This window comes from Cydia strobilella, chromosome 8, assembly GCF_947568885.1.
Source record: "Cydia strobilella chromosome 8, ilCydStro3.1, whole genome shotgun sequence".
Taxonomy (NCBI): Eukaryota; Metazoa; Arthropoda; class Insecta; order Lepidoptera; family Tortricidae; genus Cydia; species Cydia strobilella.
In genome coordinates, this window is record NC_086048.1 from 12,121,723 (window position 1) to 12,149,718 (window position 27,996).

Genomic DNA, 27,996 nt, shown 5'->3' on the forward strand with positions numbered 1-27,996 from the left:
TGCGTTTGTTGTCTTAATATCACCAGCCCAAATATAGTGTTAGTTTATTCCTATGGACCAGCATTCACGCCAACAGCTAAGGACTTGTTTGGTTTCAAATACGGAATGTTTTTTTTTTACAAAAAAAAATCGGATTTCATTAGGCATGCAAGACGGGCAAGATGTACTGCCCACCGTAGTAATGAAGAATTGCGGATTTGAATGTATTTATTTCTTCTCTTGTAGAATGGTGAAAAAGTATAAAAGAAAGTCAAATAGAGGAGAGTGGTCAGGAGGACAGGAAAAAAGCGGTGGATGCTGTTATAGAAGGGAAGATGGGTACATGTTAGTTGCTAATTCGTTTTCTGTCCCTCAGACGACTTAAGGAATAAAAGTAAAAACAGTTCGTGAGAAGTTATCACTTTATCAGACGACGGTACTAAATTTATTAAGATGGCCGTAAAATGTTTGAGTATGAATTGGTATTTTTATAGGCGAACACAAAATTTTCATTTTCCACGTAACAAATATATTAAGTAAGTGGGTACACTAGGATAACTTGGGAAACAGGGTAACTTCCAGAATGGCAAGTATCTAGTAAACTAGAGTCTTTCTATCAATTTATAGGTACCCTATAGATATAGGTATAGAGACCGGCCACTTTTTGTGTGTCCTTCCAGGGCACCTAATCTAAGCTCACATGTAAAGACTGAAGGCATACAAACACAGAATGCATGCTTTTAGTTGAGTAGATATTGGCACTTTTATAAATTATCTCGTCTCCGAAGCTATCCCAATGCACCTTAACATTGTTTTAAATTGACTTACCTGATCGTAGCAGTCCACGGTCGGCCATTGAATATGTATTAATGATGTGAGCCAATATTTTTTATTATCAGCTATCGGATCCCCTAGCCCGAGAATTGGGTTGTTATGATAATGTTATTGCCCTACTTATGCTGCTCTCCTAATGCCGATAGATATACCTAGCTCACGGCCGATCTAACGACGGACTCTGACAAATGGCTGCACAAATCAAGGTTGTTAATTTTTGATAAACTACTATGTTTTGTCAGATTTTTATCTTCCTCTGAGTCGAAATGACCTAATATTTTTACGGAGGTACGTTTCTATCCTTCATATAAATGCTTAGAGGTTTTATACAATGAAAATGTTCTTAGTGATGCTCAAGAATAATAACAACAGCAACATTGAAGTATATTTTTGAATATAAAAAAAATTAGGTATATACCAAGGTTTCCCATAGATGAATTTCGCGCCTTTTTCTACTGTCACGGTTGGCCAGAGTATTCTTTCAACGGTTTTGGCAAAAACGGGATCCTTATAGTTTCGTCATGTCCGTCTGTCCGTCCGTCTGTCTGTCCGTATGTTACATCAGCCATTTTAGTCGGAAACTGATGTAGGGTACCTATCTTTTAAAGTTTTTTTTATATAGTTGTAATATTCGTTTTTACACAATATAATTATTACTAAATATTTAACTACTTAGGTACCTATTTACTTCATACCTAAGTATTTTTTTTCCTACTTACATATTTGCTAATTCCAACCTCTTGCATTTGCTTGACAACACCGTGACCTCTATTTGTGTTTTGTGGACTTAGAAGAAGCCTTTGACCGTGTTCCTAGGTCAGCCCTGTGGCCCGTCCTAGAGAATGTTACGGTTGAAAATCGTAACTTGGGTTTTGCCTTATATAGGTATCAATCTCGTTTCGACACTCCTGGCGACATCTAGCAGAGATGTTATAAATAGTGTTGAGTATGTTAAAACGATAGTCGGGTCGAAGGCGTTTAACGCCATCTGTCGAGGTCGGGCAATACCTTTTGGATAGAACCTGGCAACATTGATTGCAAGGTGTGTTTTCAGATGTTTCGCCACACTATTACTTGACTCGACTGTCTCATTTTAAATGTAGACAGAGAGAGTCATACCATCTTTGTCTTACACTAGTACTAGCGCCCGAAAGAAAGGGATGAATGGGATTATCCTGGTTGTCACTGACTGACAGATTGGTTTGACCAACTATAAATATAATTTCGATGGCTGAGTAAAAGTTTTTTTTTGTCCTCTGTTGATATGGCAACTTAATACATGGGGACGTGGAAGGTGGACGGAGCTCCGTCACTTTTCAATTCGGCATGATGTGAGGAGGCAGACATCAACGATTGAGAGTCAATTTTGGTTGGGTGGCAGCCCGTAAAACATGCAAATACACGTAGCGGGGTAAGTTTCTTGATATTTGTCATCGTGAAGGCACGGCCCAATTTCTAAGGTGCTGATTTGTATTAATTTTTGGTTTCTTTGTTTTAGCACACAACGTGGTAATGGCGTCCTTTTCTTTTTGAAATCCTTGTGGGAATAATTTTAATTTGGCTTCGGGTCAACATGTTAGAGGTTGATACCAACAATTTCATCAAGAGTCCGGGTAAGGAACTGTGATTTAATATGGAAAAGTGTATTTTTTTCTTTGTCTTTGTGCATACGTGGCAATAATGACCATGAGTACCAAATTTAATAGTTTTCTCATGAGTAGTAGAGTAATGTAGGAGTTTTAATTATTGTCTGGTCTGTTTTCGTGGGAGATAAAATCAAGGTGCACATGGGCATGCATTTTTGCCAACATGTGTTTCAATGTGTAATTTTGTTTGTAGCTTGAAAGCCGGTCCTTTCCCCGGGTCCTTCCTTTCGTCCCTGCACACCTGGCTTTGTCTTCTGGAACGTGCTAGCGCAGCCTGCTCTTGCAGTATTGTTCTTGTGACTCCGTGCTGTTCATCGCGGCTGTGGTGTACCGGTAGAACGGCTGGCTGGATACGCAACGACGGTCTCGCTGCGTATCGTCGCGACTCCTGCCGTCTGCTGCGCGCCACTGGAACGGCATGTAGCTACAGTTCTGCTGCCTCAGGTGTGGTCAACTCTAATTTCTCTTAGTGATCTCTTAAGACTTAAATTAACCTAGCAAGGAACATATAATAGTGGCCTCTTAGATTTGATTTCAAGTGCGAAGTGCTAAGCGTGAAAACAGGACTTCATAGACTTTCTCACGTTTAACGTCTCATTATAGCATAGTTCACCCTAGCATAATTACCATAAGTATGTAAATTCTGTATCAGGCCTACTGCCCGTCATCTATTTATTTAAGGATTGTAATTAAATGTGTAACTGAGCTCAAACAATAGTTTATTTCATCTCATATTAATCTTCCTTCTTTTGCACGCTTTATGTGTGCTGGCGCCCAGTCTTTCTTTAGCTTAACATACTTTATCTACTTGGAGATACCTTAGGAAACTGCCAGACGTGTATTGTGATAGCAGCGTCGAGGCCCACGACCCTGAGAGAACCTACATATAATCCATAGCTTAATATACATGTTACAAGAGAAGTGCGGGTGTTCTGTGAAATTTGTTAACTTGGTGCCTTGGTGCGCCAATTTCACGAGGGCATGAGTGCCCGCGTGCATCACGAAAGCGCTTACACAGAGCAGTCCGGTCACTAGCGCCGTTAAACAGGGCTGTGTCATGACTCCGACCCTATTTGCTATTTACTTTTCCGCGGTAATCAACGATGCCCTTCAGAAATGTAACCATCAGATCATGGTGAATTCTCGAACGGGCAAAAGTAGACTCAACCTAAGCGAAAAGTCAACTCAAGTGCAATCACAGAAGGTCTCTATGCTGATGACATTTGCCTTATGTCACATACCTTAGAAGATTTGCAGAGGTATCTGGACAACATAGACGATTCTTGTCGTAAGTTCGGATTGGTGATCAGCGCGTCAACAACCCAGATTCATAAGCAACCTGCACGAGGCAAATCTGCGAACGACACTGCTGTTTACCTCAGGGGCAACGCTTTGGAAGAATTAGGAACTTTTCGTTACCTTGGGTTGGGAGTCTATTGCGGAGCGATAATCGTCTCGAGTCTTAGATATCTTCAAGGATCGCTAAAGCTGCTGCAGCCTTTGGCGGACTCAATCAACGAGTTTGGAAATCACACGACCTCAGCCTCCATAGTTGCCGTTTTACACTAAACTTGCCGTTTACAAAGCAATAATTTTACTTCTGTTGCTTTATGCTTTAGAGACCTGGTGTCTGTACAAGAGAGACATCAAACGTCTAGACTCTTATCATCTAAAGTGTCTCCGGGCAATTCTTCGGCTGAGAGGGCAGGATCGTGTTCCAAACTCGTAGGTTCTGCGTCGTACTAGCATGTCGGGTATGGAATGCCTACTCATGAATGGTCAACTGCGTTGGTGTGGACACCTTGTACGCATGCCGCCATCAAGATCGCCGCCTAAAGTTGTGTTTTACTCCGAACTAGCTTCGGGTAAACGCAAGGCCGGTGGACAATATCTGCGGTACAAGGAGTCTCGAAACGCCACCTGTCGGCCACCGGCATATCGTGTGAGTCATGGGAGGAGCTCGCAACTCGGAAATCGGACTGGCGAACTGCGATCAACACTAGTCTCAACGACTTCGAAAGTGCACGCCTCGACGATCTTGACGGGCTTGGGCCGAGATTTTCTTCGGAGGGGGTTTTCGAGATTTTTATAGGAGGCTACACATACACTTACGACTCAAATGGCGAGATTTACTGCATGTCTTGCGGCCGAAAGTTTAAGACAAAACTTGGTTTCGCAAGTCACGTTCGAGCCCGTGCACGTTAGAATTTTCTGAATACCTGGTACTGATTTGTCCGGGTGCCGCGTCGACGGATACGTCTGGGAGGATACGGATACGTATCATCATATCCAACATATCCAACCTCTCCGTAAGTCGAGTCTTTGTAGGTAAACTGGCAATTTGCTTTTCCAAAAGTTTCTAGATCTGAAAATTACGGGGTACCTGAAAAAGGTTTTGGAATATATTTAAGCATATTTGGTATGGTGACCGTACTTTGCTGAAACAAGCTTGTTGTTATATCGGTATAAAATACGATTTTTAGCGTCATTTGGTTGAAGGGGAAAATTTGTAAGCAAAGTAGACATCGTTAGGAGAAATTGTGTAGCCGCAAACAGAAACCTTAGCTTTACAGACCTGCTCGGTAAACTTTAGTTTAAAAGCATTAATTAATTCAATAAAGTTGTAATTGCGGTATCAGTTGGGCAATTAATTAAACAAAAAATTGCAAATGGATATTTTCTTTTATTATGAATTGAATTGGTACCTAATAAAATTACCTACGCTTGGTTCTAGGTAATTAAACAGCAAGTTTATTTAAATGGATTAATATGTAGACTTTTAAAGAAGAGTTGTTTGTATGACAAGGATGCAAAATGCAGGACGGGAGCTCCCCCCGCAGTGGCCGTCACCTTCACTACAGTGAGCATCGGAGCAAAAAGCAAGGTTTTTGCTGTAAGTAGGTAACTTCGATTTCAGACAAACTATACCTATAGGCCTATAAACCAGTAGGTATCTAAAATACAATTAAACACCTCCTGACATTTAGTGTATTATGTAGTTTACACATGCACGGCTACTGCTTAGGACTATATTTACAATCCACTATCAACCGCAAAGTTTGAAGATAAATATTTAGAACGTCGCTGAACCAAATAAACCAATCTCAATGAAAGTAAAAAAGACTATTCAAACGGGTAAAACTTTTCGGTATTAATTTATGACTCACTAAATTATTATATAAGTTAGTCATTTGGCGGAATCTGCATTTTTTACGCCAAGTGTATCTACTTGGGAAGGTACAAGTTTTTTGGCGTCCTAATAGTTCTTTGTTCAGGCGAAAGGATTTAAGCGGCACAGTCGCGATAGTCCCGGTTTTCGCCCCATTAGTTGCTCAGCGTATCCTTATCTTAATTCGTTAAATGTGCTTGCACAGGTTTTACATATAAACTTTGCATAAAAAGATCTCTTTTTATAGCATCCTAGTTTTTTGGCTATTGTTTGAACATCACATAGTCCTACATCCTATATGAAGTACATACTAGGTACATCGTACAGTTTACATTTATATACTTGACATGACATTAAGATATAATTTGTACCTGACATTACTGTCAATCACAGCTTTTTGTATACAAGTCACAACCCCTTACTGGTTTACGGTATTTACGAAAACAATAATAGTAGGATGTAAAAAATAATGTTTTCATCAAGGAAATTGGCAGATACAGCGACGGCATCAATGTCACCTTAAGGCTTGACTTTATACGGATCAAATAGGTACCTACGTCGCGTCTACGTTCACGTTTCTATCGGATTTCAGTTCAATCTAATCTTATAAAGGGACGCGGCATCCGCCGCGCCGAGACACAATATTTCACTTTTTATGATGTAGGTGGTATCCAGAGCCGTAAAAAATATAGAGAAATAAAGTGCTGTGGCGTTTTTACGGCGCCTTTAATAGTGCTCTTAATAATGAAAAGCTTTGAAGAGATGTCACGTGCATTTTTACTACATGGCCCCAGCGTGTGTTTTCCTGCAACGCTCGGTAAATTGAGTTAGCCGTTGAGAGGTTTACCTAAGTGATTAAATTATATTACGGGCCGGGTACGGATAATCTTTTATGTACTCGTAACACAGTTGACACAGTGTAAATCTATGCGGATTACTTTGTTATTTAGTCAATAGGTGCCTATTGCCGTTAATCTTCTTCACAGCAAGAATTTAGCTTACCTGTCCAGCGGGCGCAGTATGGTTCCATTTTTATCGCCCACTATACCCGTTGCCTATGAACGTCACTTTCGCACTTACATACTTATTAAAACGTGACAGGGACAGGCATGGTGACAAGCGATAAAAATGCGACCGTGCTACCGCCGCAGCAAGGCCCTTTTGTCTATTCAGCATATTACAAAAAGTTAATTATAATTAAATATGCACTTTCACTACAATAAATTATTATAAACTTTGGATTCAAAAGACTCAAACATGTTGGGCATGGCAGTTTCTTGGCGGTTCTTTCTCTTTAACGGTATAATTTTGCTTGACGTAAAAATATTGCCCTTTTCATGGCTTTTTGATCTATTTGCAGTAAGTACATAAATTTATATTTTTTATATTGTGTTTCAGAACCTGATTATAAATAACATAGGATATTCGTAATTACAAAAAGCAAAAAAATGAATTGACGTCACTGCGCTAAAAAGTTACCTACAAAACATGGCTCGCATTATTATCTTACAGCACACACGATACATGATTTACAGTCTGGTGAAACCGAAAATTTACAAACAAAGCCTTTTTATAGAATTTTCTCCCCTACCCGAAAGGCATACCGATGCCCGTCTGAAAAAGGTCCGCAGAATTATGTTTGCGCAGTGCTAGTTGGAGACGAGTCTCGCAATCTGTCGGGCAATAAGTCATGACTGTCAATACAACGGACAGAATATAAAACATTAGTTCCCTGGGGCAAGCTCTCATATTTCAAGACGGACATACCGTGCATTTTGAGCCGCAGTAGTGAGATTGATTAAAGTGTCGACCTTGGAACTCTAGTGACCGCCGCTCGGGTTGAGTTGGACTTGTTTCTATCCCAAACGTCGGTTTGTGGCCGGGGTAGCTCCAAACGATGATTACTAGGTACTTGTTATGTTGCGGTCTAAACTTGTTCAGACCGCTCTATTATTACAATGGGGATAGTTAGGTGATTTTGTATTTACAACGGCACATTTTAACACCTTAACTTTAAGACACTAAGCCCATTAAACAAATATTGCATTTATTTAATTGGAAAGGTAGTGTAAGTAGTAAGAATAGTTCAAAAAGTAATCATGTCAAACGTATACGAGTTATTTCTCAGTTATAGACCAGTACTTATCTATTATTAAATTATCACGGTTTGTCTATGCGCTAAATATTTTAAAGAGAAACACAAATTTCGAAACTGCGCTAACAGCATATTTTGCATATGCGTACGCGTGGCTCTGGTATGGTGCGGTCTTGTGGTACCCAAGCACTGACGCCAATGATTTGTTCATAATGCAGAAGAAATGCGTCCGTATTCTGACAAACACACAAATACCAAACAGCAGTCGCCCTCATTTCGTAAAACATAGACTATACTTACCTTACCGTATATATATACTGGAGTGTGCACTTTTGTTAGAAACCACTCGGAACCAAAGGAGAAGTCTGTAAAACTAATAGTAGGCCTAAGAATCAGTTAGCCATACCAAATACCAAGTTAGCTATGTGCAGAAAGGGACCTTATTATCAATGTATTATAATCACAAATAAACCCCCAACAGTATAAAACAGGAACCGAACGATAAACAGTTTAAAAATACGCTTAAAAAGCTTCTTCTGGACAAAGCATATTAAACAATAGACGAATTTCTAAATTATAAAACACTGAAATAATGCTATGTACTTACCCAAATTGAATTAATTAAAATGTTATTGAAATATTATTCATGCATTCTCTAAAATGACATATATTGTTTCACATTATTTGAATCTATTTATAAATTAACGGACATTTAATATTTAGCATCATTATTTTATTATTTTACTAATTTTCTAAACGAACTTGACATTTAACGTTGCATAAACGTCGATAAAATCATAGAGTAACTTATACTAGAGCGGTACTGTCATAGTAAATTTTGTAACCACAGTAAATTCACTGCCATCTATCGACACACTTTAAAACTAAAAATAAATATTTATAAAAATACGATAAAATGTATTTAAATATGGACAAAGGATTTTTTTATTTGCATTAATTATTTTTATGATTTTGACCCATGTTCTTTCACTAATATGCGTAAAAATTGTTAAATAACAAACGAAACCGTCAACGCCATCTATACGACAGTAGGCCAAAGCTAGTAGCGCCCTCTGATCGAGAGTCAAATTTTCTTGATTTTCGAGGGACGTTTTTTCCTTAGACTGTATTCATCTATATAATAAAATATAAAATTATAAATATTAATTACATAGACTTAAGAAAAATTGAGTGCCCTTACTGGGTGTCATGTAAGTATACAGTGTGGAAAGATAAGTCGGGCCCTGGAGGGAAACTACCTTAAATCCTTAAGCTGGCTCATTTTTAGGGTTCCGTACCTCAAAAGGAAAAAACGGAACCCTTAAAGGATCACTCGTGCGTCTGTCTGTCTGTCCGTCTGTCACAGCCTATTTTCTGCGAAACTACTGAACCAATTAAGTTGAAATTTGGTATACATATATATGTAAGTTTGTCACCCAAAGACGGATATGTAACACAAACAAATGAATTTTAAACATGAGGGCCACTTATGTAAATTAAAAAATAAAGTTTTTTAAACTATATCGTGTTATATATCAAACGAAAGAGCTCATTGTGAGAATCTCAAATATATATTTTTTATAATTTTAGGATAAACAATTTAGAAGTTATTCAAGAAAATGGGCAAAAAATGACAATTCCCCCTCCCTTTATCTCCGAAACTACTGGGTCTAAAATTTTGAAAAAAAAAAAAATAGATCTTTACCTATAGATTACAGGAAAACCTATAAGAAATTGCAGTCAAGCGTGAGTCGGACTTAATTACTTAGTTTTTGATCCGACCCCTACAGGTTTTTTAAAGACATTTCACTCACGTTTATAGTATTATTCATATTCATATTCATATATTTTATTGGTAATAAATAATTACATGTCAAAATAATGTAAATACAATTGTAAATAACATTCTTAGTTTAAGGTACTATTGCTAAAAAATAATTCTTTATGGTCATAGAACGCCTGCTCTATAAGCCATATTATTATGCAGGATAAAATTTCTCTAACAAACATTTGGTTACTGTTCACTTTCAACAAGTAAAAGACACGTAACAGTTCTCTTATCTCACCAACATTCAAAGATTTCGTATGAACACGCTTGCTAATTTATCGCTAAGTACCTTGTTGAAATCTTCGATAAAAAAATCGTTTAATGGTAGTAATACTTCTAAACTTGCTATGAAATCGTTCAAGAAAATGTTATTAGGGGCATACACCACAACACTTTGCTGAAGGCTACAGTCGGGTTTATAAATATGTATACATTTTTTCACCTTATTGCATTGAATTAAGGTTAAGAAATGTATACATATTTATGAACTCGACTGTACAAGAAATAAATTACAACGGCGACTAATTTTGTGTAGCCGGAACGAGGGGGCTCATTTCGAACAATTTATCGGTTAAATAATTTAAGTGTAACAAATTGATAGTAAAATAAAGTTAATGTTAGATTTAACGATCATTTTTATTTTTAAGACCAAATGTTTGTTAGAGAAATTTTATCCTGAATAATAATACTATCGATTAGTATAATAAAATAGGGTGTTTGTTTTTTTAATTTTAGTTGGTTCGAGTCCCGGGCGAGGCAAGCGAGTTTTAGAAAATCTTTGAATGCAGTTTTGTTTCTTTTAAAAAATAAAGGAATGTCTCCTTTAAGTAAAATGAGCCAGCTTAAGGATTTAAGGTAGTTTCCCTCCAGGGCCCGACTTATCTTTCCACACTGTATACCTACCATCCTCAAACTGTAACACCTAATGTATTATGAACATAACCGCAATACAATAAAGAATAAAGAATACTTAATGTTGCTATTTAAAACAAAATCAAACCTACCCAAATGAAACAAAAATAAGCAAAGAACAAATAATTATTGCCAATGTTCACCATCAAAGCAACAAAACACAGGCCAGCCAAACAGGTAGGACGATGCGAAAAGGCACGTTACGTAGTAACTGCGGACGTACGATACGACACACATTAAATCCGTATGCTCAACCCAGCGCGTTATTCCAGGCAATAGTACGGAAATAATGTGCCGCTGTTATTATTTACGAGAGAAAAAGTGTAACCAGCGTTGATACAAAGCGAGGCGGCGAGGTTAATGAGAATGGCCGTCATTTCGCATCCGCCTCATGGGCCGAGGTAGAGCGTGTAATAAAGTTTTACGCCACCACGACCCTTATTACGGCTCGCAGTTCCCACGGCTCACCCGTTAGTCTCCGCCGGACAGAACGATTAACAATGGCTAAACAGATTTACTTGTACACAGATTCACAACAGCTAATTAACTTTGCATTCCTCTATTTACCTATCGTTTTAGTTTTAACTATTTTACATAATGTTCCTTTTAAATGGAACATCGGTAAAGTTATTGGTCAGTATATTTTGTGAGTTCGCTAAGAACTTCGTCTAGCTCGAACGAAAAGTATTTTTCCATTTAAGTATCGTCCTACAAAGAGGAAAGCAAGGTTTTGTTGAAAACTTACAAACAAAATCAGTTTCAAATTCATGACCAAACTTCGAGCAACCATATAAAGTCGGCACAGAAAAATAAAGCTGGGAGCGTAATAAGCTCGAGTAACCTCTTGCCTCAAGGACGGTTGAAATGACTTTTAATTGCTCGCAAGGCGAGCCGGCGAATGCAATTCATTTGTACCGGTCAAACAATTAGCTTTTAATTCTAGCGAAAAAGGTAACAAAGCAATAGCAATCAATGGTAGTCCAAGGCAGGCAGGCTGCCAAGAGGATGTCGGTTCATTAGGTCTTGCAACTAAAGAGTTGCTCGGACCCAGGCTGACGCAGCGGCCTGGCTCGTTACCCTAATGACAGCGATTTCGTTCCCCCGTAGCCTTACTTTTAGTTCCCGGAACAGTTTACTGTAGGTACCCGTCGCTAATGGCCTAATGCTTCGGTTTATACTCGTACCGCGTTTATTTTGTTACTTAATCGCTTCTATCTAGCGATAGTAATGGACCGTTTAACTCCGCCTCGCAACGGGTGCCTCTGCTTGCGTCTCGAGAGGAAGACTGTTTTATAAACTTAATATTATATGATACTTGTATACTTAGCTATACATTTGTTCCCATATTGATTGAAAATTGTAAAAAAAATACTTAATGTAAAATCATAATATAATAACACACATAACTGATCCCTGTTTACGACTGGAGAAAGAATAAACTTAAGTAGGTAATGTAAACTCGTGGAGTGGAGAGAAGAGATCTAATGATAACTCCTTATGGAGTCTATTTTAAAACTAACCAATTGACCATCACTAATACTTACGATTAGTGATCGTTAATCGGACAGTATTTTAGAGACAGTTAGTTAGCATCGGTACAAAAAAATACAAATAAGTACGGTATGTAAATGTAAACAAACCTTGTCAACATGTTTCTTTAAGAGTCCCGGGCAAGCTCGGTTTTCCATACAAACGTAGTTACGCTCTCATTTTAAAAAGACTAGCTAGATTATTCTGAAAAGATGTACTCACAACAGGATAACGTATATCTAAGGTCTGTAATTAGTTTATGTAGCTTTAGATACTATAGTAAAAAAAATACAGCGAATTTAAGTTTTTCATACAAAACTTGTTTTTGTTCCATTTTGTTTGTTTTATACAGAATGGCTAAAAAATAAGTGCAATCTAGTAAGGTTTTGGGATTATACTGAGTAACTTTTACTATGGGACCAACCACGAAATCGCAAAATAATTTACCCTCCCATAGAAAATGGACCATCTAAAATGTATGAAACTGTCAATTTTTTTTTCGCGTGTTCGGGTTTGGTCCTGTAGTAGAAGTTGCTCATTATAATCCCAAAACCTCCCTGGCAACGGGAATGCACTTATTTTTTAGCCAACGTGTACACTAGAGCTATATAAACGAATTACAGACCTAGATATACCTCATGTTGTGTGCAAAGTTTCATTACAATCTAAAACGTAGTTTTAAAATTAAAATGAGAACGAAACTGTTTGTATGGGAAGGTGAAATTAGGCCGAGCTTGCCGGGGACTCTTAACTAACTACGATGCTACGCAAATGCTCCCGAGTAACGACCGAGTAAGAGAGAGTTTATATAAATACGTAGGTAACATGCATGAATCCTTCTTAGTCTTTAACCTAGCGTAACAAACATCCATATGTTGACCGTATGTTATCCTGGCCCAACTATCCGTTGGCCATCCAACGGATAGTTGGGCCAGGTAATTGCCTCAGGCAAGGCTTCCTATTCCAGTCCGAGGTAATGAGCGCGCTCGACTCCGAGAAATTTCCTTACTTTTATATGCTGTCTGCCGTATTCTTGATGTCATTCATGGTTTGTCCGAGATCTTTCGTTATTTTAGTACACGTCGTTACTCCTGCAAAGCCTCGGGTTTACCTTTTCTGTCCGGTTGCACGCCTATGAGAAAACCCGCTATTTCCTCACTATGATTTATCTCTCGGCCTCTAAGCTCTGGGTCACTGTTATAAATGTATTCGCTCAATGGAGGCGGACTTTGCTGCTGACTAGTCTAAAATCTACATTTTATTTATCTTGGTAAAATCTAATTGGAAATCAAAAATATAGGCATTTTACATTACAACGTAGCGATCACGTATCTTAACTTCTAAAGGCAGTTAAAAGTAGGTACATATTGTATCTATGTAGAATTTTGTGCCAGTTTTCAACAATAAATAGCTTAATTTCCGGGGAAACTTTCAGTATGTCATTTATAAATGAGTTGTTTAAGCGAGTGCATCCGCGTAGGTAAACCGCGCCAAGCGGCGTTCGTCGTCACACTTCGAAATAAGCATTAATGTTTAACTTTGAAATACATAATTTTATTCTGCTATGTGTTCAATGGAAATAATTTCTTACCATCTTAAAATATAGTTATTTTAAAAGCGCCTTATATTGTCACTTTACACTTGGGAAATGACTAAAATGGGAAAACGTAGGTATGTACAATTTATTTTTGTATTCGAAAGGCATCATCGATAGGTACTTTTATAGTTATAGGTCAAGGTTTGGTTACTTTTTAGGGTTCCGTACCTCAAAAGGAAAAAACGGAACCCTTATAGGATCACTCGTGCGTCTGTCTGTCTGTCTGTCCGTCTGTCACAGCCTATTTTCTCCGAAACTACTGGACCAATTAAGTTGAAATTTGGTATACATATGTAAGTTTGTGACCCAAAGACAGACATGTAATGTAAACAAATGAATTTAAAACTTGGAGGCCACTTTTGGGGGGTAAATGAGAAAATTAAAAAAAAAAGTTTTTTAAACTATATCGTGTTACATATCAAATGAAAGAGCTCATTGTAAGAATCTTTAGGATAAACAACTTAGAAGTTATTCAAGAAAATAGGCAAAAAATTACCATTCCCCCCCCTTCATCTACGAAACTACTAGGTCTAAAATTAAAAAAAAAATACAAAAAATAGATACAGTTAGACCTATAGTTACAGGAAAACCTATTAGAAATGTGCAGTCAAGCGTGAGTCGGACTTAATTACTTAGTTTGTGATCCGACCCCTACGGGTTTTTAAAGACATTTCACTTACCTACGTAACTCACGTTTCACATAAAAAATACATTGTTTAAATTGTGTAATCTACGGAACCCTTGGAATGCGAGTCCGACTCACACTTGGCCGGTTTTTTTTTATGTCACTTCTACAATTGTTACTCCCTTAGGAACGGAGATGGTAATTGTATGCATTTAGGGTGAGTGAGAAGCTATTAGTTTGGTGTGCTTAGATAGAATCGTTAACAGATGCTGTCATAATTTTATTCAAATTTTAAATTTAAAGATACTTATATATATATATACTAAGATTCATATTCGCCCATTAGTGATATCTCAAAGCTAGCATGAAGCAATGCGGCATCTTACTTCAAAAATAAAATAGCTAAATAGCTCCATCTACTGTACGAAAAAGCATGAAGTTAAACAATAAAGCCCAGGGATGATGGAATCTACTGTCGGACGTATTAGCTTTCACAACAAACGCTGGCCGCCTGAAAGACGATGCGCCCCCAAAACATTCAGCAGAGGACAGGAAAAGTTCAAATAACCCAAATTAAGGAGCGCAATAAAGAGACCCTTCGGAAAGCCTTGTGGGAGCAATTCATGAAAATGCCAGTCGAACGTTCCAGTAAAGATGTTGGAAGCAGCATAAAGGGTTGAATAAACAGGTAGGCTTCGTCGCGCCTTTCTTTTACTTCGCACTTGGAGACTGCAAGTTAAAGAGAACATCCACAATAAAGGTATTACGGCTTTGTACTGCCACCAACCTCGGTTTAATCGGTTTTCCTACTCGTGCAAATAAAGAAAACTGCTATCCATTTGTTACGAGGAAATAAAACAGTGGCTTTGTTGCGATGTACAACAAAAACACTATTTCAAACCTTATTTCACGGTGGAAAAAGTTACATAGAAGACAAACTTAAATATTTTATTAGTTAGCAAGGTAATTATGCAAAAGCCAAAAATACGCATAATTTATATTTAAATGGAATAATATTGTGGAAAAGTATATCAACAAACTTTTGGAATAAGTAGAAAGTTGCTCTGAATAAAAGTTGCCAAAACTATTCAGCCGTAATAAATATCTGTCTAAATCATGTTCTCCTCTGAGACAGCCCAACTGGGAGCAATCTCAGTTAGAACGACCGAAAAATATAACGTACATTTACAAATACTTGCCCCCTCAAAATAACGTATTAGGGAGCGCCGAGTATGACATAAATAGTGGCGGTGTGGAAGTCAGTCGACTATATAAAAATGAGGTTGTGAGGGATATTACGTCGGCAGCAGGGCGCCGGCGCCGGGGCTCTCGCCCTTGCTCTCGCAGTTCGCGGGCAGACCCGTCGGCGCCCGCTCTGTCGTTGGCCGTCCGCTCCGCCTCGCGATACGACAACACTCGCCCGCGACGCTTCCCGCGAGCGCTCGCCCCTCGCGCGACCCACGACCGAGTTCCTCGCTCCGCCAGGTGAGCGCGAGCATGACTGACAGCTTCCGAGCACTAAACGCGCCTACTTGAAGTGTCTGTGCCGGAGTGAAAACAACATGTTTCAAACAAGTAGAACACATGACATCAGTGCTGTTGTGAACCACGATTGTATATCTCCGCCAACTCAACCGATCCTGGTTTTTAATCCAGCATAAACTCAGGCAAGCAGAAGACAATGACTCTAACTCCAATAAAATATTTACTTTTTGTATTTTTATCGTTTTGGCAAGTTCACAATCTAGCTTCGACATGTCTAGAAAAATGTACGTGCCATAACAATTTAACATTATCTCTAAAATGTTCCTACAACGTAACATTGAAAGAAAATCAGAACGTGTATCACGTGTCTGTGTGTTGCGACAACGAAGAGCAAACATGGAGGCAGGAGTTCACAAACAAAACGCTATCAGAAGTGATGGTCCGCTATTGCAGCGCGTGTGGCAGCGCCGACCTCGCATCGCCGGCCCTCGACACCTATTCGCTAGTCATCACAAACAACAACCTTTTCAAAATAACGATCAACGTCAACAACAGAAACTTACGAGAGATAAACTTATCTGATAATAGATTGAAATTGATTACAAAAGGCCTCTTTAATAATTTTTCGTCTCTTCAAAAACTAATTTTAAGTAGAAATGAAATAATTAGCATATTTCCGGGAAGTTTTAATGGACTATCAAAATTAGAATTGCTGGATTTATCTGAAAACAACCTAACGATCTTGGCGAACGTTTTTACGTCGCTTAAAAACCTTCAGCATCTAAATTTAAGTAGAAACAACATCGAGTTTATCCACGAGAACTACTTCAACAATTGGTTGTTGCAACACTTGGACGTGTCGCATAACAATCTGAAGAAGATGGAGCCTGGCGCGTTGCAGTTGTTGCCAAACCTCGCGCGGCTGCTGCTAACTGACAATCCTCATTTAGGAATCACGCAACTAGACCGGCAGCTGCTGGTCGGCATGGGACGCCGGCTGCAGCAGATCGATGCGTCGCGCACCGGCCTCTATCAGGTGCCCGAGGCCTTCACCCACTCTGTGCGCTTCCTGTCGCTCGTCGGCAACCAGATTTCATCCGTCAGGTGCGGCGATCTCGACAGCTACCCGTTATTGCAGTCTCTCGACTTCTCTGATAACAAAATTGTTTCGGTTGAGGATGACTCTTTGGGTAGATTAGAAATGCTCTTATTACTAAATATTAATAAGAACATTTTAACAACTATACCTAAATCTCTACCTGATGAGCTGAAATATTTATCCGTTAATGATAATCTTGTGAAGAACTTATCTCGACACGACTTCAAAAACTTACCCAATTTGCGAATATTGTTATTAAAAAACAATCAAATACGATACATTGAAGACCATGTATTCGACGATTTATTGTCTCTCGAAATGCTGGATTTGTCAAATAATCCGATACAAGTTCTATCGTCGAATACTTTTGACGGACCTCTGTCCCTTCGCGACTTAAGGCTGTGCTACCTGAACGTGTCGATGCCGGCGCAGGACGGCTCGTTCCCCGTGCCGGCCCCGGAGAGTGTACAGATGCTACACCTGCAGGCCAGCCCCGGCCTCGCGCGCCAGCTGCTCGCCGACTCCGCCGCGCTGGCCGCCTTCTCACATCTGCAATATCTCGACTTAAGAATGAATAATCTATCGGAAATAAGAAACGACTTGCTTTTCTATCTTAGTCAGTTAAAAACCTTGAGATTACACGGCAATAGCCTTAATTGTAGCGCTAAAATGTGGCTAAAAGACTGGATGAATTGGAATAAGTCCACATCAAACGGCGAAAGCTGTTATTACTCTACATCAGAAGCCAAAGAGGATATAATCAAATACAACTGTACTTTTCCGGAAACGTTCACCATAAGCGAAAGCTTACCGCCGGTGAATTTATATAGCACAGAAATGATAAACAAATTGTTGAGGTACTATGGGTATCTCAATAATAAAACAGAAAAAAGTTTCGATTATTCAAAACGTGACAAGATTAAACATAATTCTGTTAGTTACGACTACGAGAGGAAATTGAACAAAACCATTGCAAAATATATGAAATATGCTAATAGTTCCATCTCTAGTGAAAAGAAAGGTGCGCTTAAGATGAAAAATACGTTAAAATTCCAATATTATGACTACTTGAACGAAACCATGGCCATCAAATCACGAGAGTCCTCAAAAATATTAGAGCAAAACAAACTTTTACACGATCAATTAAATATAGATCAAAGGTTTTTAGATACAGAGCCTAATTTATCTCCAGCATGGCGGGACTCGAAAAAAGGGAATGAAGATGACATTCCAGAAATTCGGCAAAATAATAAATCTGGTAAGCGCTTGAATACACCAGTGGAAGCTAAAGAACTTTTACAAATGAACTTAGTGAAAAATGAATTTCACCCGGCGACCCTTTTAAATGTGTCTCATAATGAAATAGGCCTCGCCATCGCAGGCGGCAATCAGACTGCGGATGCGAACGAAAAATCTCAGTTTTCGCCGTATCAGTCGCCTCACACAAACTATGCGCAATACATGGGCACAGTCGCCGTGTCCGTACTGATAGTTATGTCTTTGATCCTTTGGATCAGTTTTCGCCTGAGATATAGGAGAAGGCGGGTGCCAATCGTGGAGGTGGAGGCTGAGGACCAAATAGAGGTGTCAAATATATCCGGCGGAGTGCTGTGGTGACACCTGCGCGCAGCCGACCCCACGCCCTTCGAATACGACTCGCTTCTGACGTAGCACCAGTGTGAGTATCTACATGTTCATTCCAATTACCCTTTGATCGCCACATTCGGCTTGGTTTTACTGTGCTTTTACGCGGCTGGGCAGTTGGTAGTTGCATCGGTATTTGTTTACAAAGAGTGTTTGATTGGCCAAAATACGCGGCCGCTTGTGGCGATTTGAGGGCGAAAAAATGAGAAAAGTAACATGTTCCCATATTATTTTGAAATAAATACAAATAATCACAAAGTATGGGACAATCTTATCGACCTAATCCCACTCCCACATTATGTTAAGGCTATTTTTATACGACGTGTATTTTTGATATAACCCCAAATTTAAAGAAATTCATGAAAAGAATCTTTTTTTTTAAATGTGTCTTTATACTATAGCGTATTTGTTTTAAAACATTTTCGTAACAAAGTAATGATTTCAACTGAAGTAGTCACGTCAGTATATGCGATATTTTGATTCAAAATAAAGTAATGATACATTGCGTGATAATACAAATACACGCTGTATTCGATAGCTAATGAAGAGTTGTATCACTTGCATCCCTGTTAGTTTATTTTCAGAATGTTGTTTCCATTTTATTTAAAAACTGCATTTGGTTTTCTGAACATATATTTAACTGGATAATTAAGCCTTAATTTCGGCAAACAGAAATGTAAATTGGGACAATAGGTTGTTGTTTCAACGTTTACGTTTAACGTAGGGAGTGAGGAGTGACGCGACGCGATGCTGTAGATAACACGTTCTTTGTTTCAGTACGGAGCGGTCGGCTGCACGCTGTACGGGAGCTGTTATGTGATATAATTGGACGTACATATTTTTCTATGGAATAAGTACAAAGTTGGATGGGCAGCGATGCTTATACTTGTTTGTGTCTAAAATGTAAATAACCTTTGTTAAATAACTTAGGACATAGAGATACGTATTTTTGTGTAAAGTCGTAGCATTGTGATCATTAAGGTTTGTTTGAGTATAGGTACCTAAGTGTACCTATGATCTATATTTTTTAAGAAATACGTACTAATAATTAATGTTGCTATAAAACATTTACATAGAGCAGATCTCGTCTTCCTTGTTAACCCTTTCATTGTAATAAATAACATAAGCTACCTTGTAAACGATCATACAGTGGTCAGGCCCCGTAGACAACATGCCAATCGCTAACGCTACGTAGCGAACGAAACGCAACTATCACTGTCACACTAATGGACATGGAAGAGTGATAGAAAGACATAAAGCGATTCGATGGCAAAACGTAAGCGATCGTCACCTTGGCTAGGCCGCCTGTTCATGTAGTGCCAAAACGTTTGGAATCGTACATTTGTGATCCCTGTGTTTATACAAAAATTGTTGTCGAAATATTTATTAATAGCAAAAGTAAATTAAGAAAAATACTACCAATCTCAAATGCCAATATAAAATAAATTAAGCACGTTTCGCGTTCCTGATCTGTGCTTTAATTAATTGCGTACAGTTCTGTGATTATAAAGTTATGTGCTTTGGCAATCTTGGTCTCTCGCAAATACTCGAGGTTATCTATACCTACGTCTCTTTTTTTGGCATAGAGAATTTTATATCTAAGTAGCTATAGTAACTATTATTGTACGTTCCGTAAGTTTGTCTATCTAATTCGAATTTTCCACTCATTAACTCTTAGGTTAGCTGGAAGAGATCCCTTATAGGGATAAGCTCGCCCTTGTACCAAAATTTATGTTAATTTCATGTAAACCTTTTTTTCGTACAATAAAGTGATTTACTAATACTACTATAGTTAGACGAAGATTGCTGAAGCTTAAATCGTAGTCTGTAATATGTATGACTACATAGATGTAGGTAATACATCCATGTATGACTACGATTAAATTGAGTCGCTTAACTTCAAACTCGGGTAAATCCAACTGTCTGATTTTGTTATTTTGGTATTAAGAAAAGGTAATAGGGTAGATATCTCCTAAGAGGGTCGAATGGATTTACCCGAGTTCGAGGGCAACCGACACAATTATGACTAGTTTTTGTGTATGACCTGTTTAATACCTAAAAAAATCTAACCTATGTATATGTAGGAAGTACCTAGAGGGCGGTAAAACATTATTCAGTGCGCTAAAAGTTTTTTATTCTATTTTTGTTGATATTGTCTAGTTATTCGTCAATAGTGTGCTGCAAAATAAGTTGGAAAATTACGAGTTAAGTAGGTTCATACCTACTCGTAGGTACTTACTCAAAAACTTTGATTCGACTGTACTCAAATTTCTAATCCTTGAATCTATGATTTGTAAGTTTATGTACGTTCTCCCATTCTAGCTCTTTATAAATATACTGGTCCACGTGTAAATATATTCGTCGCTCCATGAAAACCAGCTGTCATTTGTAGATGTGTACATCACTTTTGCGTAGGTACTGTTTTAAATACAATTCTTTTCCCAGATTGTCAAACTTCCCATAATTTGATAAGATAACAGTTTGCTGTAACTTATATGCTATTATTTCCATTTATTTCATGAGTTTAGATTTTGGTCCAGGAATGTATGAACACTTCAATCTTCTTTGTGCTTTGTAGATACCTACATAGTTCTGTTGTTTACTTACCTGCAATGTTTTGCAGGGTACTGAGTTAACAAACAAAGATAAAACTGTTTAAAAACAACAATGTAGTCACATGGGGCTAGTTAGTTAGTTTTGCTGGGCATTTCCCGCAAATCGATATCCAATGCGCCTATTTTGCGTGAAACGACGTAGCCCTACTATAAACACCCCAGCTCCTCCACGAAACCCAGCAAGGTCTTCAGGTTGCTAACTGCCTACTTCAGTGTGCACGGATTCCCTAGGTATTTGCTACTGTATACTTCTACCTGTTTACAGTCTAGGAGAATATATTTTGTTGTTTCTTCTTTTTCTATGCACGCTCTGCACATGGGGCTGTCAGTTTTACCCATATTATGTAGGTGTTTGTTTAGTGTGTTATGTCCTGTTATTAATCCTACTATTTTACGTATAGTTGGCTTTTCGGTGTTTTCAGTAGTATGTATTTTAGCTTGTGGTTCAGTTCCGGTAAAATATGTATCTTCGGTTTGCCTGCATGTTTTCATTTCATTCCAGTACTTGTTGTGCAGTTGTCTGTGATGTTGTTCTAGCTGGTTGTGTAAGTAAGGGGCATAATTGGCTCGGATCATATGCCGGTGTTTCTGAACCTTTCCTGGCCAGTTCATACGCTGCATCGGAAACGATGCGGTCCACTATGCCGCTTTATCCATCGTACTGTTACTTTGTTGCCTTCTTTGCTCACTTAAGTGAGGCTCCGATGACATTCAAGTATAAGCTCTGAAGTAAGTTTGTCGCTGCATAGCGCTTGTAGTACTGATTACTGTCTGACAGTATTACTAGTATTAGTATGCTTTCGTGTTTCACTTGTCGTCTTGTTATAGCATTGCAAGCTTCTATTAGAACTGTCCTGAGACCTGTCCCTTCATTTGTTTTTGAGCTATCTGTAAATATTCTTAGATCTTTCCAGAAGATCATAGTTTTTGGTGTTTTGTCGATAGGCGCTTCCAGCATGGTCAGTTTTGAAATTATATTTTCATAGATCTTCTTGTGCGATGAGCTGAAAGATGTCCATAGGTTTAGATTTTTCAACCAAAGAGCCGTGGCAGTCGCTTCTTTCTGTATACGACACTGGCAGGAGTCCTAGCATTATTTCTAGAGCCGCAGTCGGAGTAGTTCTCATACAGCCCCTCGCAGCCACACATGCTAGTCTTTGTGTTTTATTTAGTTTGTCTATTGCCGTGGTTAGCTGGGTGCAGGGTGCACATGGGGCTATTTCTAACCACTAGTTCCTCTTTTTCTAACTACAAGTAGTAAAAGTATGAGGCAGAGTTTTAATCCATTAAGTAATGTAGTTGAAAAAAAGTCGAAAAAACAAATGAAAAACCTGAAAGTAGTTAAATGGTAAAAAAATATCGGCCCAAGAACATTCCCTTCTCATATTTTTCATAGTTCCGAATATTCCCAGCAGCTGCAAATAACCCCCTGCAACGGTAGATAGGTACATCTAATAATGAATAATTCACCTGTTAAAGTGTACATTGACAATTTCCTGCAGCGTGTGTAACATCGGATAGATACTCGACTCTAATTTACATTTTGATATCGTTTAATAGCTTTTAAGAGAACAATATGATGCGAGTATTTGTGTCAGTGCCGTTTAACTCGACGTATTTGTATGTTTGCTAATCAAGTGTTTGATTCCATTAATTTTATTGCAATATAAAAACTTATAATAATGCCATTTTACTGTAGGATATTTTTTTATGGAAAGGTCTAGTTTGTATGTTTAGTTAAGACGAAAAATAAATTCCTTTTTGGGAGAGGGTGCCATATTTCATGGATCTTGTCTGACATCTGACTGCTACTACTTGATTCAGTTTTGATATTATGTGAGCGTAAATATGAAAATTTCAAACTTATTACGTTTTTCGAATATATTAATTAGGAATAGTAATATAAAATTTCCCGTCTCGATGAAATGATTGCATCCACGGAGGCTATTGGGCAGTGTTAAACAAACGAGGATAAAAGTTTTATTTACCATAATGAGTATATTTAGCGGTGTACTTCCGTTTGGGCCAAATACCTTTCGCCAAATTTCACTTCCTAACCAAACTTATCGCAGTAGTTTCATTTCCCAAATGAATCTTTAGCAAATTAACACTTCGCATTTAATTTGTTTGGTCAAATTATCATTTGGCATGATTTTACTTTGTCAAATTTTATTAAGACAAAAACTTATTTAGCAAACGTTTTTTATTGGCCAATATTATATTTCAAAAAGATATTTGATCAAATTGTCACTTCGAAAATTTGGCAACTAATTTCTACTCGGAACCAGGAGCTTATTTTCATTTTTACTGAGAAAAAATGTTCCTAATTTTTTTGGCCCATTTAGATACATCTTCAGTAGGTAGGTACAAGCTTCTATTACTTCATAATGCTAAGCTTCATAACGGACAAACAAAAATGTAAAATGAAACTTGACCGAGTAATTATTTGTTGATCAATAACTTGCCAAAAAAGAGTTTTGCTAACTGTAAAAAAGTTGTTTTGCCAAATATGTTTTTGGGAAATGATAATTTGGGTAAAATAGTTTGGGGTGTGATACTTTGGGAAATGTTTTGGCCCATTCATTAGTAAAACCATAATTTCATAAGTAAACTCAATAACTACTGAACGGATGTATATGCGGTTTTTACCTATCAATAGAGTGATTCTTGAGGAAGGTTGAGGTGTGTGATTTGTTAAGGTTTTTTGTACCTAACACGTGCGAAGCCGAGGCGGGTCGCTAGTCTGAATTAAAAAGTAGTTAAACGACCCCCAGGTTTTAAATAGCCTCACGAAATAATACCTGTTCCATGCCAACATGTCCTTTATATTAACTGAATGCAAGTTATAAATAACATTCAGTTAATGTAGAGGATATACAATATACCTAATATATAGTTGGTCAAGCAAATCTTGTTAGTAGAAAAAGGCGGCAAATTTAAAAAGTGTAGGCACGAAGGGTTACCGTCCCATAGAAAATTTGAATTTCGCGCCTTTTCTACTGACAAGATTTGCTTGACCAACTATAATAATGAATGCGGTTTTTACTTTTTTACTCCAAAACCGCTATATTTATTTTTTGTTTTATCTGTTTCTGTTAATTATCCCCTTATTGGTTTACTAAAAATATTAATACATTATGACTGTACTCTGCAATGCACGTACATGCAAATATTATCTTCTTCTAAACGAAGCCCCTAAAAATGAGAAAATATGGTATCAAAAAGTTGTTCTTTCTTAACATGTATTTTTCATATTTTATTATTAATATGTAATTTATGTATTTTACGCGTTTTTACATTTTCGACACTAAGAAAGTATTCCTGTACTAAAAAGCAGTAACTCTTACTTAATTGGCCACCTTGTGCACATTTGCATCTAGGTTTATGATTTTAGGAATTAGCAGTGTGGAAGCAGTGGTAGTTCTTATACTAGGGAAACCAAGTGCAAAACTGCGGAAAAGGTCAAGTACTTAACAAGTTACGATGGGTAAATACCATCAAGTACACAAACAAGTCAGTTAAGGACAGGACAAACTACTGGATTGAGCTCTAAACAATATGTCTTCTATATTCAGGAAAGATAAAGGGAATAAAATTAAGAAAATACTGGAATTTCAACCTGAATGAGGGGGAGAATGAGCTCCTCTTCCTAAAATCCAGTGAACAGCAAATATTTGCGATAAAAAACATCGATCTTTAAACGAATTAAATTGAACGACGTGTAAGTTGTGTATATCTAGGTCTAGAACAACCTCAGTGTAAAAGCAGAGGCTAGTAAATAACACTGTAAGAATACACTATACGTACTTCAAATATTTACTAGCATCTGATAAAAGTGAATAGTCAAAGAGGCTGGCTAATTTTATTCTGATTGTAAATCATTCTGAAGTGTGAATTTGTTATGGATATAATAGTGATATTTCTTCAACCAGATATGCCAATATTGACAGCTGAAAGATCATATCCAGTTTATTTAAATAATATTCTTCACATAGCTATCATCGTACCCAAACTATGTGAAAAATATTATAGTTTATTGTTATAGTCATAATTATCACCACTGAACGGCTACATAGGTACACAAAAAATTATAATCACATCTTGTTTAATGGGGACATAGTGACAATAACAGTATACAGTAACTTTTAAAATTAAATAAACTAACTAATCTGTAAAACTAAACTAAACTCATAAAACTTATTGTTATTAAATTGTGAAGTGTCCGTATTATCCACAACAAATCAATTTATTACAAACTGTTATACAATCAGAATAAGCCTACGGATCGAGTGCGGGTCGTCCGAAACACGCACAGCTAGATGATAATACCTTACCGCAATATTTCAGTCCTGCTACCAAGAACAAAACAACGTTTGAAACATCAGTAGGTATGAATAAACCAATACGTATAAGTTTACGTGATTAAGAGGCTGTTAACACCCAATTTCGTTGAAATTGATGTTACTTAAGCTATTTTTAAGAAAAGCTATTTGTTTTATTAAAGGAAAAAATATATACATGTTAATATTCATCATATTTCAAAGATCGTGGCCGTACTTGATACATGATTGATGAAATCGCCTCAATAGAAAATAATTGCAAAGATTGGTCACTATTATTTTTAATTAAGACTTATGTCTTAATTATTTTTGACTGGTCTGCAATTAAAATCACAATTTCAAAATATTTATACCGCGGTTTAGCGGTTTACCGCTAAGAAGTAATATAGGTACACAAATAATCCACATTTTTTTTGTAATTCAACATTTTTCTTATTATTCCCTTTTAAGGCCCAGTGATAGTGACAATCCTATCTCATTTACTCCGATACAAACAGACAAGTGTGCGCTGTCGCGCCGTACGCGGTTTTGACTGCCTCTTAAGTCACCACCACCGTCACCACCGTTCTTAAAAACTAAATTAAATGAAATAGTTCATCAGCACCACTTAACACTCTGAAACTAAGGTTGTAACTCGATATTTAAAGTTTAAAGGCAATCATGTGTAGATATAGATTTATGTTTTTACGTAAAGTTGTAGTTTATGATGTACAAACAGATAGCTAAAGATTTACGAAATAAATAGAATCGCATTTAACTGTGTCTCGTTATTTATACCCTAAACTGGTATTTGACTTAGCAGTTCGTGACATCGCTAATGTGTTGCCATACTGATATTATAAAAATTAACATAGGTATTTTGAATACCAAATTGTGGCCTTTTACCTATCATAGTAAATTTAACAAGACCCATGTTACGAACTGATAAAAAATTAAGTCGAATACCGCTACTACCTTCGAAACCTGTAGGTAGAAGTTATGTTATACATAATTATATTAAGTACAACTTCATCTACTGAAACCTCACACAAAATCAGACACGTACTCTAGTCGACCTTCAAAGTACAAATAAAATTATCAGTACCTCCAAAAGGGTGACGTTATCTTCCTGCGAACCTTACGACCAAACAGAAGGATATCATGAAAATATTATGAGGAACAAATGCTTCAGAACTATAAATTGTCACTGAAAGTAGTGAAGCCTTAACAATCTTGTCATGAGATTACATTATGGTTTGATTCCAATTGTGTCACTTCCACGTCCCGAACAAATGATGAGGGAACCAAATAGAAATACTTTCCCTAAGAATTTATAAAGGGAGACGAAAAGAAGTGAGCGTACGTAATGATTTTTCAATATTTGTGTTGACAGAGAAAATAAGGGGCCGCGTGCGCTCTTCGTGCCTCCGGGTGCTTCAATTGATTTCAAACACACATTTTTTACAACACAACGAGCGCAGTCAGGCAGAATGTGATTATTACACTTCTCGGCGGTTTTGGGGCGGTTGAAATAAATTTGACAAATATTTGTTCTGATTACTGTACCCGGAATACCTTGAAAACAGGTAGTAGACGAATGTGTTGTGGATGTGCAAGATTTACAAATTTTACCCTTGGTGGTGTATTGATAAACGTCAAAATATGATGATACCAATTTGATTTGCAATGAGAACTGAAGTGAGATTTTAATGTCGGTTAGTTATTTTATTTACATATTTAAATTTAAATTGACGGACAGTGTTACACCAAAATTACACGGTAATAACAAAATACAAGTAGGTCAAATGACAATCTTTAATTATTGATAATTAAGATCATTAAATTGAAAAAAAAACGTGTCATCAAAAAACAATAAAACGAGCCAAATAAGAAAAATGCATTCAAGTGCAATCTTACTTACAAGTTAATAAAATTGTGCCTTGTTCGTAATTTGAATTTAGAAAAGTATATACCCCTAATGTAAATTTCATTCGATAGCGTGACGTGACGTATGCGATTGCGTTAAGTCTCATTTTGTATGGGATTTTGAATTTCGAAACGTCCCGCTTGGCGCGCTGTTCAAAATCCCATACAAAATGAGACTTAACGCAAACGCGTACCGCGTACGTCCGTCACGCTATCGAATGAAATTTACACTAGGGGTTCTGAATATTTAGGTACTTTAGTTTTATTATTAAATTTATGTAGAAAAGTATATTTGCTTTAGTTATCATAAAACACATTGGACAATTGCTTCTTTACTAGAATATACACTAGGTAGGTATAGTAGACTGTTCAATGTTAACCAAGGGATGAAAGGCACTCATTTCTGTCGAGGTAGTCTGAGACTGAAATGGTGCCTTTCACCCGAGTTAAACACTCTACTTTTCATTTCGAATACGAGGAAAGTAAAATACATGTGTATTTAAAAAACCAGTCAAGTGCGAGTCGGACTCGCGCACCAAGGGTTCCGTACCATTACGCAAAAAAACGGCAAAAAAATCACGTTTGTTGTATGGGAGCCCCACTTAAATATTTATTTGTATCAGTTGAATTAAACGTTGTACATTGCAACTGTCAACGATATTATACTCGCTGAGTACAATTTTAATTAAATGC

The 27,996-nt window shown here is 37.4% G+C and overlaps 2 protein-coding genes across 2 annotated transcripts in view; one reads left to right on the top strand and one right to left on the bottom strand.

The window, feature by feature from the left end:
• LOC134743662 (juvenile hormone esterase-like) overlaps window positions 1–27,996 on the bottom strand; it is an 81,627-nt gene that overhangs the window by 26,668 nt on the left and 26,963 nt on the right. The window lies entirely within an intron of this gene.
• LOC134743648 (toll-like receptor 13) lies at window positions 15,280–20,141 on the top strand. The gene is made up of 3 exons (XM_063677228.1): window positions 15,280–18,477; window positions 19,221–19,592; window positions 19,744–20,141. Exon 1 carries the CDS (start codon window positions 15,897–15,899, stop codon window positions 18,414–18,416), a length of 2,520 nt encoding a protein of 839 aa, XP_063533298.1. The 5' UTR covers window positions 15,280–15,896; the 3' UTR covers window positions 18,417–18,477; window positions 19,221–19,592; window positions 19,744–20,141.